The 12,680-nt window shown below is 36.6% G+C and overlaps 1 protein-coding gene across 3 annotated transcripts in view; it reads left to right on the forward strand.

Moving 5' to 3' along the window:
- The window catches only part of DNAH7 (dynein axonemal heavy chain 7), a 229,811-nt gene that overhangs the window by 86,531 nt on the left and 130,600 nt on the right, over positions 1–12,680 (forward strand). For all 3 annotated transcript variants that reach the window (XM_036023151.1, XM_036023150.1, XM_036023152.1), the window contains 3 exons: positions 6,328–6,430; positions 6,549–6,676; positions 12,193–12,405. In XM_036023151.1, coding sequence (XP_035879044.1) covers positions 6,328–6,430; positions 6,549–6,676; positions 12,193–12,405 — 444 coding nt within the window. The remainder of the gene's footprint in view (positions 1–6,327; positions 6,431–6,548; positions 6,677–12,192; positions 12,406–12,680) is intronic.

The following is a 12,680-nucleotide window of genomic DNA, read 5'->3' on the forward strand; positions in this document are numbered from 1 at the left end:
TATAGCATGTATTAGAGATAAAAGAAACACGTAGAATGTTCTTTAAATAATGAAAATAAATAGTTTTTGACATGCTAGGGTTCATGTTCATGTAGTGTGGTTCAGTAGATTGAACTGTGTATATATCCAAGTTCAGCCACTAGTAGCTGTGTGGACTTGTACTCATTACTTAACATCTTATATAGTCTTACTTTCTTTACATAAAATATATGTACAAATTACCATGTATCATGCCTAGCACATACCAGGCACTCAATGAAACACACACACACACACACACACACACACACAATCGATATAGAATGTACATCCAACAAATAGTTATTAAATAAAATTTTTGAAAAGTGAATCTGAATTTGGACTGAGCTACTCAGGCTTGATTTTCCAGGTTTTCCTTTCTTGTTCTTTTTTTGGATATAACACAAATGCAACTTTATCATGTAATATAAATGCAACTTTATTTTGCTTCCCTGTTGTCTCTTTAAAAATGTGACTAAAAGGGAATTTACTCATATAAGCTCAAAACTTGCCCAATTAAAATAAAGAAAAGAAATCTGATGTCATTCAAAGTGATGATTCTCATTTGGTAGCTCCATGGTTTCTGGGGCTGGACTGCAGAGCAAACCCACCCAGACTCCTCTTCTTCTTTTTAATTTTCTTATTGTATTTTTCCATTATCATATATCCCCCCTTATACCCTCCTTCCCTCCTGCTCTCACCATACTGTTGTCCACATCAATGAGGTCTTTTTCCTTTTTTCTCCATCCCTCCACCCCCTAACGTCATCCCCTCCCCATAGCTGTCATCCTGTTCTCTCTCTATGAATCTGTCTCTATTTTGCTTGTTTGTTCAGTTCATTCATTAGATTCTACATATGAGTGAAATCATATGGTATTTGTGTTTCTTTGACAGGTTTATTTCACTTAGCAGAATGTTCTCTACATCCATCCATACTGTCACAAATTGTAAATTTTTCTTTTTTTACAGCCAAGTAGTATTCCATAGTGTATGCCTCCATTTGTGTATCTTCTTCAATTTCTTTCTTCAGTCTCTTATAGTTTTCTGAGTACAGATATTTTGGTTAGATTTATTCCTAGATATTTTATTCTTTTTGAAGCAATTGTGAATGGGATTGTTTTCTTAATTTCCCTTTCTGCTAGTTCATTATTGGCATTTAAAAAATGCAATAATGCATTTTTAGATATGCATTATAGATATAGATATATAGATATCTATATAGATATCTGATTTATAGATATTAATTTTGTATCCTGCTACTTTGCCTAGTTCATTTATGAGTTTAGTAGTTTCTTGGTGGATTCTTAGGGTTCTCTGTGTGCAGCATCATGTCATCTGCAAATAAAGACAGTTTTACTTCTTCCTTTCCAGTTTGGATGCCTTTTATTTCTTTTTCTTGTCTGATTTCTATGGTTAGGACTTCCAGTACTATGTTGAATAAGAGAGGTGAACATCCCTATTTGTTCCCAGTCTTAAGGAGGGAATGCCTGTAGTTTTTTCCCATTGAGTATGATACTGGCAGTGAGTTTGTTGTATATGGACTTTATTATGTTTTAGTATGTTTCCTCTACTCTCTCCTTGCTGACAGTTTTTATCATAAATAAGTTCCAAATTTATCAAAAGCTTTTCCTGCATCTATTCATATGGTTGTGTGGTTTTTATCCTTTATTTTGTTTATGTGGTGAATCACATTTATTGCTTTACAAATGTTATACCAACTTTTCATTCCTGAAATTAATCCCATGTGATCATTGTGTGTGATCCTTTTGATGCATTGCTGTATTCAGTTTGCTAATATTTGGTTGAGGATTTTAGCATCTATGTTTATCAAGGATATTAGCCTATAATTTTCTTTTCTTGTAGTGCCTTTATCTGGTTTTGGAATTAGTATAATGCTGGCTTTATAAAATGAGCTTCAGAGCCTTCCATCCTATTGAATTTTTTAAAATAATTTGAGAAAGAGGGGTGTTAGTTCTTCTCAGAATGTTTGGTAAAATTCTTCTGTGAAGCCATCCCATGCAGGGTTTTAGATTGTTGGGACTTTTATGATTAGTACTTCCACTTCAGTATGTGTAATCTGTCTGTCTATTCAGATTCTCTAATTCTTCCTGATTTAGTTTTAGAAGATTGTATGTTTCTAGGAATTTATTCATTTTGTCCAGGTTGTCCAATTTGTTGGGATATAGTTGTTCATAATATGTTTTTACAATCCTTAGTATTTCTTTGGTTTCAATTATTTCTCCTCTTTCATTTCTGATTTTATTTATTTGGGTCCTTCCTCTTTTTTTCTTGATGAGTCTGGTTAAAGGTTTGTCAATCATGTTTATCTTTGCAAAGAATGAGTTCTTGGATTCATTGATCTTTTCTATCTGTCTTTAGATTCTATTTCATTTATTTCTACTCTGATCTTTATTATTTTCTTCTTCCTGCCTATTTTGGACTTTGTTGTCCTTTTTCAAGTTCCTTTAAGTATAAAGTTAGATTGTTTATTTGAGCTTTTTCTTTTTTTTGTTTTTTTTTTTTTTCTTTGAGATAGGCTTATAATGCTATGAATTTCCCTCTTAGGATAGCTTTCCCTGTGTCCCAAAATTTTGGATTGTTGTGTCCTCATTTTCATTTTTCCAGGTATCTTTTGATTTCTTCCTTGATCTCATTGTTGACCCATTCATTGTTCAATAACATGTTATTTAGCTTCCATGTCTTTGTATATTTTTCAGTGTTCTTCTTATGATTGATTTCTAGTTTTATAGTGTTGTGGTCAAAGAAGATGCGTGATATGATTGCAGTCTTCTTAAATGTACTGAAACTTGTTTTATGTTCTACCATGTGGTCTATGATAGAAAACATACCATGTGCAGTTGATAAGTACTGTATTTGCCCTGTATAATGCACACTTTTTTGGCCCAAATTTTTGAGGGAAAAATAAGGATGTGCACTGTACATGGGTATAATGATTACATGCCCTGGATATAATAATGGGTATAATAATCCCATGTATAATGTGCTCAAAAACATGGGTGCATTTTACATGGCAAAATATGGTGTGTATATTCTCCTGTTTTGGGGTGAAATGTTGAGAAGATATTGATTTAGTCCATTTGATCTAGTGTGTCATGTAAGGTTGCTGCCTCCTTGTTGATTTTCTGTCTGGAAGATCTATCCTTTGAAGTCAATGGGGTATTAAAAATCCCCAACTATGACTGTATTTCTGTTGATCTCCTCCTTTATGTCCATCAAGATTTGCTTTACATCTTGATTTTTAGGTGCTCCTATATTGGGTACATAGATGTTTACCATTCTTATATCCTCTTGTTGAATTGTTTCCTTTATCATTACGTAGTGTCCTTCTTTGTCTCTTACTATAACCTTTGTTTTAAAGTCTATTTTGTTGGATATAAATACAGCTACTCCAGCTTTTTTTCCCTTTCCATTTGCATGAAATATCTTTTTCCAACCCTTTACTTTTAGTCTGTGTGTATCTTTCAATATGAGATAGGTCTCTTGGAGGCAGCGTATGTATAGGTCTTGTTTTCTGATCCATTCAGCTACCCTATGCATTTTGGTCAGAGCATTAAACCATTTACATTTAAGGTGTTTATTGATAGATATGTATGTATTTTCACTTTATTTTTAAACTATTTTCCTCTGTTCTTTCCTTTTTCTTTGTCTTCTTCTACTTAAAGCAAGCTCTTTAACAGTTGTTTGTTACTGCACTTGTTTGGTGTTAACAAACTCCTTTAGCTTCTTCTTGTTTGGGAAGCCCGTTATTTCTCTTCCAATTTTAAATGATGGCCTTGCTGGGTAAAGTAGCCTTCATTGTAGGTCCTTGCTTTTCATCACCTTGACTATCTCATGCCACTCCCTTTGACTTGAAATATTTCTTTTGAGAAATCAGATGACAGTGTACTTGGAGCTCCCTTGTAGGTTATTAACTGCTTTTCTCTTGTAGCCTTACAATTCTCCTTTTGTCTTTAAGCTTTGCAATTTTAACTATATGTCTTAGTGTGGGCCTCTTTGGGTCCATCTTGTTTGGGACTCTCTGAGCTTCCTGGATTGTGTGTCTTTTTCTTTCACCAGGTTAGGGAAGTTTTCAGTCACTATTTCTTCAAAAATATCTCTTGCTAACTCTCTTGTCCTTCTGGTAATCCCATGATATGAATATGGTTATTCTTCACATTGTTTCAAAGGTTTCTTATCTCTTCTCATTTTTTAAAATTTCTTTTTTCTATGGGGGAGGGAGGTGGGGAGGGCTGGTGTAGTGTGGAGGGGTGGGGGGAAAAGGCAGAAAACTGTACTTGAACAATACAATTTTTTAAAAAGAGGCTTTAGACAACACATTAATAATGTAAAGAATATTTTTCATTAAAATAATTTTATTTGAATTATAAAAATGCACTATTGTGTGGCAGATAAATTTCAGATGTTAATTATCCAATATTATTTTTATAAATTGTCAACATATATTTTTGGTGAAAAAATGAAATATGGAACCATTAAAAAAACAAACAAAAAATTCTTTCTTCTTTCTGATGCTCTGCTTGTTTTTTTTTTTCTATCTTGTCTTCCAAATTGCTGATTTGATTCTCTGCTTCTCTAACCTACTGTTTGTTCCTTCCAATGTATTGTTTAGTTCAGATATTGCATTCTTTATTTCTGACTTGTCCATTTTCATTGTTTCTGTGTCTTTTTTCATGATGTTTAGTAATCTTATAATCATTACTCTGAACACTGATAAATTGCCTCCATTTCATTTCATTCCATTCTTCTGGAAAATTCTTTTGTTCTTTCTTTTGGGGCCTGTTTCTTTGTCTTCCCATTTTGGCTGCTTCTTTGTATTTGTTTCTATGTATCAGGTAGATCTGCAAAGCTTCTGGTGCAGACCTATGTCAGACGCTGCCTATGACTGGCCCTGGGAAACCTGTTTGGTGCTATCAACAATCCATAGCTTTTGGTCCCTCTGCTAGTCCTGTGTGTCTACAGCTGTAACCAGGCTGCACACCAAGACTGGCTTTTACTGGCACTGGGCCCAGTGGAGACTCAGCTAAAGTCTCAGAGCTCCTAAAGATCTTCCTTTGCCTGAAGGCTTTTTGTTAGCCTTTGTCTTTGAAATAGTCTCTAGCTATACTCTTTAGCAGCCAGGCTTAAGCACCACAGGGTATGACAGATTAATCGCTATGGTGGGGCTATTTCTTCCCCTCTGGCTGATGCCACTCAAAGAGGAGTGCTCTGAGAAAGATGGCTTCTGCAGTATGGGGAATGACTCAGCACAGGGGTCTTAGCAGCTATTCATTTAGTTCTCTCCCCAGAGCCACCAAGCACAGACCCTCTTCACAAGTCTCTAGTCCACTCTGCCCTCCCTCTGCCATAGCCCAGGGTAAGTTGCTGCAAATAAGCTTTTGTGAAATTGCCTTTTAAGAAGCTGTGTCTAGTTGTTTGTCACTGCAGACAGACATCCACTGCTTTTCACTGCCAGGTGTTATTTGGGTTCCTTTCCCAGGTTCTGGTGCTGAATGCCAGGGAGCCCAACTTGGGGTTTAGACCCCACACTTCTCAGGGGGAACTCCCCTGGCTGTTGAAATATCCCTCTGGAACCTTCAGTTGCCACTGGTGGGAGCCCAGCCAGACTTCGTGTGCCTCCTCTGTACTCCCTACCAGTCTCATTGTGGTGAAGTGGTTTCTTCCATCTGTCTTTGGTTATAAGGCTTCTCTCCAGCTAGTGTTCAGTTGGTTTTTCAGTATGATTTTTCTTTTAGTTGTAATTCATGTTTGGTCTTGGAAGGAGATCTGTGTAGCTTCTGCTTCCTCCTCTACCACCTTAAAAATCTCCAGTTTTTTTTACAACCAAATGGTACATATATGTGAGGTATCTGTGAGTTACAATAGCAAAACAGGGCCTCAAGCTATGTTAGTTGACATTTAAGGTCCTCAGACCATAAAGCAGATTCTTTGGCAACAGAAGTCCTCTCATTTAGAGGATTATTTCAACCATTCTATGGAGTCTATATAGAAGAAGCAAATAAAATCAACTTGTAAATAAAAAGTAAGAAAGGCTTTGAAATTACCAGTGTACATCTAATGCTGAAAAATATACAGAAAGTGAAAAAATCAGTTGGGAAATTTTCCAATTGATCAAACTCTATTCATGCATAATAATGAATTAGTAATACAAAAGTTGTCTTTAAAGATAAACATGAATAGCAATTGCCATGATAGATAGTAAATCCTTGAAAAAACCATGTGAAATTGCAACATTTCAATGCAATATTCAATTAGATAAAATTGAAAAATTCCATTACTGTTTTCTCCCAGGGACTGTTATCTTGTGGAGCCTGGGCTTGCTTTGATGAATTTAACAGAATTGATTTGGAAGTACTTTCTGTGGTTGCTCAACAAATTCTTACTATCCAAAGAGGTAATGAACTAGTTTGTCTTTGCATTATGTGAAAAAAGTAGAAATGTGGGACGAAATGAATGGCACAAGTCACAGTTATGTGGGATTGCTAAATCATTTCATTCTTGATTACCCCCAGGTATTAATGCAGGTGCTGATATACTAGAGTTTGAAGGAACTGAGCTGAAACTTGACCCCACATGTGCTGTCTTTATAACAATGAATCCTGGGTACGCTGGGCGATCAGAACTGCCAGATAACCTGAAGGTACAGGAGGGGCAATGACATCATCCACTTCCTTTTTGTAATTTACAAAGTTAATATATAAGGAGAAAGAACATACTACCTTTGAATTTTATGCAAAATATTTGCTTTTGGTTGTTATCTTTTAGAAAACTTTTAGAAAATAATTTTTAAAGCTGTTAGAAAATAAATATGCAAGCCAGGTATAATTTCCATAACATATTTAAAAATTGTGGTAATTATAGAAAATTAGAACATACAGGACATAATGAAAAGGTACCAAAGGTGCACACTATATTGTATCCCTCAATTTTAAAAGCCTTTTAAAATGTCAGTTTTAAATGGTGAAATCAGACAATTGTGTATACTGGGTGTCTTTTCAAGAGTGCATTATAACATGAGCCTTTTCCTATCTTTATAATTCTATAGATAAATGTCCTGAATTATAGTTTACTGTTGGACATTTGCATTGTTTGTAGTTTTTCTGCATTGTAAATAATATTGCAATGGGCGGTTTTTTACTTAAGTCTTTTCTCTACTTTAAAATATTTCCCTAGGTAGAGTTATAGGACAAAGAGCTGTGTGGCTAAACTGTTTTCTAACACAGGTTGAAACAATTTACATCCCATAGCAATCTCAATTCTCTTTAATACACAGCACCTATTTTTTTCTGAAGAAGAAAACAAAACACTTTGTCAATGAAATAGACTAGAGTCTTCAGTTTTCTGGTGAATTGCCTGCTTTTGGCTGGTACAGAGGACAATGTGGAAGAAGAGTGCAGTTGTAATTGTGACCCGAACCCAAGTCTTCTGACTCTCAGTTCCGTGCCCCATCCGCTATTCACACGCTTAGACTGACAACTTCTCAAGACTAGATGACAATTTTTTTCTTTTCTGCCAGAAAGTGTTTTGATACAAGTAATTGCCACCAAGTGTTTTTGTATTTTCAGCCCATGCACTTTCATAGGTTAGATGAGATGTTTTAGTACTTTGCCTTAGTGAAGGAAGGTATGATTAAAAAATAAGAACTGATAAATCCTTTTTTTTAATCTATGAAGCATTTTGCAGCTTTTCATCATGACTCGCATTTGGAAAGCTTCTTTTGTACCAGTTCTTTTATTTACTCATGTATGTTTTTCTTTTACTCAGTAGGATCAATCTGAATATATAAATATTTGCAAAGGCAAAAATCTGTTAGTAGCTAATCATAAAAAGCTGGGACCATTATTAGATGAGTTTGTTAATGCTTTGTGTAGACTACTTCATGGTTTTATTTATTGTGCAGGTTGAAACGGTGTTGAAATATTCACCTTGTGGTTCTTGGAATGATGCATTTTCCCCTCCGCTTTAGGCCAAAGCTTCTATGAGATTCTGATAGCCTTTTTTGTTTCTCCTATTATGCAGCCTCCTTGGTGACAGGTGCTTCAGAACATCTGTTTTTTTAAGTATATATGGAAATACCTAACACTTCTGAAAAAATATGTTAGTCTGAAATGAAAGTTATGCATTCCTTAAACATAAAAAGCCTCCTGAGGTTCAGAGTGTTGTTACCAGTTTTCAGAGTCCTCTTCCAAGCCTTCCTCTTCACCTGGAAGCTCAGCCCGTTGCCAAAAGTGAGGGATCCAATTTCATAAAAGACTTACAGTTCCACCTGGGCTCCTGCCCAGTCCCACGGTCACACTTTGCTTCTGCTCCTCTTCAGTCCTCTCTTACATGTCTATTGCAACAGCCTGCTTGTCACCAAGCTCTTCCCCAATGAAGTTCACTATAATGAATTTCCTATTCCAATGCTACCAGTCTCATTAAGCAGAAGAAATCTATCTAATTATATAATTTCCAGACGTGAAAAGCTACCATGCTTCTTTTTGCCCACAGGATAAAGTTCAAATATCTTAACCTGGTCTACAAGAGACTTGGCATTAGGACCAGTTACACCTTCCATCCTCCTGCATGATTGTCGCAGTGGGCCTCACTAGCCACTGGAGTACCCGTGCCTTTGCACACACTATTTGCGCTCTCTCGAGTGTTCTGTTAAACTACTGCTTTCCTGCCTGACAAATGCATACACATCCTTTAAGCTAGCTAGCATTCTTCAAAGGAACCGCTGAACATGCAGTTCAGATTTGACCTTCTGGGTGGAGCTCCTGGACCTGGTAGGAAGTACCTGGTGTTGGCAGACTGTACTGTAAGTGAGGTTCTCTAAGTATTTAATAAATTGTATAATTTGGGGTTAATCAGGTAACCCCTAATAACAAGGCCATGTTAGATATAAGATCTATTTTGAAATGTCTCACCCTCTGCGGTCATCATATCAGTCCTTCACCAAGCAAATTAAAGGGGAGAAAACTGGAAGTAAGACATGGATAATAGTTATTAGGAATAAATCAATTTTCTAAATTGTAAAGGTGTTACTTTCTCAAAAGTATTTTAAATGTTGTGGGACAAATAAGTGTCATGTGGTTCCCAGGTTTATAGCTGAATTTTCCCATTGCGCACATGTCCATGGGTTCTTTCGGGACTCCTTTGTCAGGCTTCTCACTTGCAATTCCTGTGACTTGGGTGATGGATCCTGTTTTCCCATTGTCCTTCCTCCTTTTTGCCTAGATCTCTGGTGGCTGATTTGCCACAGACCCCACTGTTGGAGAGCTCTCACTTTGCCCAGGGGGTACCTTAGGCAGGACTTAAAATGGTTCCAGCTTAGCTCTTTCTTGTTCACACGTGTACATCTCATGCACCCTTTGTCTCAACAAACTCTGGGAATGGAGGCCACATTGAACCAGATCACTTTTGCTTTCTCAGACTTGAATCAGGCACCAGTCCATATCTCCCCAAATATGGGTATACTCACTCATTGAGCTCTCACTGAACTTAGGGGCCAGGAACGGGTAGTAGGGACTCATTGCATGACAGAGGCTCCCTTTAATGGCAGTCTTCTCACAAATCCTCCTTCCTTCCTTCCTTTCTCAACTATTTTATGATCTCCAAGTAAGTGACAAAGTTCAAGAATTATGTACATTTTTTTTGGAAATTTTGCATATTTGGCAAATCGAACATATTTTGCTAACTGATATGTAATATACCGTGAAAAAAAGAATCCCTTTTTGACATTCTGTTACATTAGATAAAACCCATACAGTAGTACAATTTCCTACACCTGTTTCTATTTTAAAGAATCTATATAAAAGAATCAATACTTAATAATCATTTCAGAATAGTTAAGTGTGAGAAACCATGGTACTATAGGCATATTCTCCTTTTTCAATGTCATAAAACCAATAACCTGATAGGTAGCTTTAACTTGATAGGTATGTAGCATAAGACACACTATTAGTATAGATGAAAAAAGTGAAGTGGACCCTAAATCCTCCATTTCACTCAACTGAAGCCCAGCTTATTCCTGAACAGGTCATGATATTTATGGAATCTATTTCCAATCCCTAAGAAAGAAGTGGTAAGAAGTTTTACTCGAGGTTTTGTTTTGTTGTTTGAAATACGCAATGTGCATCCTCTGAAAGCCCCCTCTGGGAAGTATACAGACTTCCTTACACACCACCCTTCTCTGTCTACCAAACAGGGCAGAAGCAGTAAAATAACTATTCTTGAACATTCATTTCTGCTAAGGTAAACATGGAGGTAATGTGCACATTGATTAGATACACAGCAATTTATTTGAGCCCTGGCATGTTACCTGGATTTATAACTACCTCTTTTCTTACACTGAAGAAAGTATATCATTGGTTAAGCTAAAATTCAACTTAATTTTTTTAAACAGCACTAAAACTTAAACTTAACTGCTATTACTAACAAATTATTTCTGACACATTCCAAATCGAACTATATCATATCAGTATGTCACACACTTTGTTTAAAACCATTGAATTAGAATATCCACCACCATAACAGTTTAGACCTAAACTTTGTTTGATCAGATGCTTTTCTCTGTGATAAAATCAGTGTTAAATCTTTGGTGGAGGGTTTCTATTTGTTGGGACATTTTGATACCTCTTTACCTCACTCTTCTGACAACTTCTTTACCTCACTCTTTTTTTTTTTCTCCTGGCCTGAGAAATGTCTGTCTGATGGTGTTACACAATCACATTGCTGATCGTACTGAGAGAATGTGAATAGGAATCTGTGAAACACCTGGGTGGTCAGAGTGAAACCGACATCACACACACCTGAACGCTGACCTGCCCCCTGCCCCCCGTAGCAGTTAGTGCTATTGTGGAAAGACTGTCCTCACCCTAAACCAGCCATTGACTGACTGACAGATTTGTTAGTTCATTCATCATCTCTTTTCTTCATTTAAAAAAGAGTTGTTGAGAATTACCCTTTAAAAGTGGTACCATGTGGATAGTAATTCTCTTGCATTTTTTTCCTCAAGTATGTAGTGGTTGGAACACTTGCTTACACTTCTCTGTTCTGAGGTATCTGTTCAAGCTATGTATCTTTCACATTTTATTCCCTTCTTTCTTGAATGGTAACTTTATTGAAAAATAACAGTACTAAGTCTTCTAGCTAGTAATTAACATAAGGCATTGAAAGGATTTTGTTTGATGCAAATCTTTTATTTGTTCTCAATAACAGATCCCTTGAGCAAGATGCATTCATTTTCTATCTGCTTTGTGTTTTTGGTGTTTCAATAACTCCCAGGAGGCATTTACAAACTATCTGAATACAATTGGCGTTTTTCTAGAGTAGTGTCATTTTCCCTCTTCTGCACAAGACTGTCATGTTTTACTGCATGAGTTGCTGAAGCCCCGACATATACCAACATTCTAAACTTGAGTTTTCTTATTTATTCTTCAAAATCTATTCAGTCTGCTACTTACTTACCATCATGTGACATTTATTTGTCCCACAATATTTAAAATACCATGAGATCATCTTTACAATTTGGAAAATTTATTTATCTCTCATAATTATTACCCGTGTCTTATTTTCATTTTTTTCTCTTTATTTTTGCTTGGCGAAAGGACTGATATGGTGACTGAAGATTCTAAAAAGTTAAGAATATTTCAAAATAGATCTTGTATCTAACATAGCCTTGTTATTAGGGTTACCTGATTAACCTCAAATGATACGATTGACTAAATACCTGCAGAGCTTCCCTTGAAGCTCCGGGTTCCAGCGCCAGGCGCCTTCTCAGAAGCCCAGCCTTTGGGCTTCCCCACAGAGCCTGGCATTCTCTCCCTGTCCCGGGTCGCTCCCCAGAAGAATCACACATGACTGACACTGCAAATCTTGTGTGAATTAATAATTCACCAAAGATTTAAGTATGACAGAAATGTAAAGTTCTTAAAACATACCTTAAGGAAAATATTTATATAAAAATTTAATGATAAATGTATTATATAGTAATAATAAGCCAGTTTTCTTAATGCAGTGTTTTTACCCACATGACTTGGACATTGTAATGTAATAATATTGCTGAAATGCTATGAAACTGTACCATGTTGCGAAGTAGAGTGAGGTTAAGTGAAGAGTGGGGTTATCTTCAGGACAGTCCTTCCAGAAGCACGTGTTTCCCCTCCCCCGCAGGCCCTCTTCCGGACGGTGGCAATGATGGTGCCCGACTACGCCATGATCGCCGAAATCGTCCTGTACTCCTGCGGGTTTGTCACAGCGCGGCCTCTGTCCGTGAAAATTGTGGCTACTTATCGCCTGTGCTCGGAACAGTTGTCATCGCAACACCACTACGACTACGGGATGAGAGCTGTGAAGTCGGTGCTTACCGCTGCAGGGAATCTAAAGGTAGAGGACTCGGCGTTGTCCACGCATGCATTTTCTGCTTGTGAATGTCAGGACCATGTGTGTGTTCACAGAGCTCCCAGTACTAGTTGGTTTCATCAGCCAGAAAACATTTCCTTTATTGTACTAAAAATTGATTATTTGCACATGTGAAAAAGGAAATTTCATTGGTTTGTAAAACTTGAGACATGTGATTCTTAGTGATTTGAAGTCTGCCCCATAAATTTAAATATATGAAACTAGGCACTACCAAGGAAGAAAATTCTTTGTTGTGGAGA

Source organism: Phyllostomus discolor, chromosome 4 (assembly GCF_004126475.2).
Source record: "Phyllostomus discolor isolate MPI-MPIP mPhyDis1 chromosome 4, mPhyDis1.pri.v3, whole genome shotgun sequence".
Classification (NCBI taxonomy): domain Eukaryota; kingdom Metazoa; phylum Chordata; class Mammalia; order Chiroptera; family Phyllostomidae; genus Phyllostomus; species Phyllostomus discolor.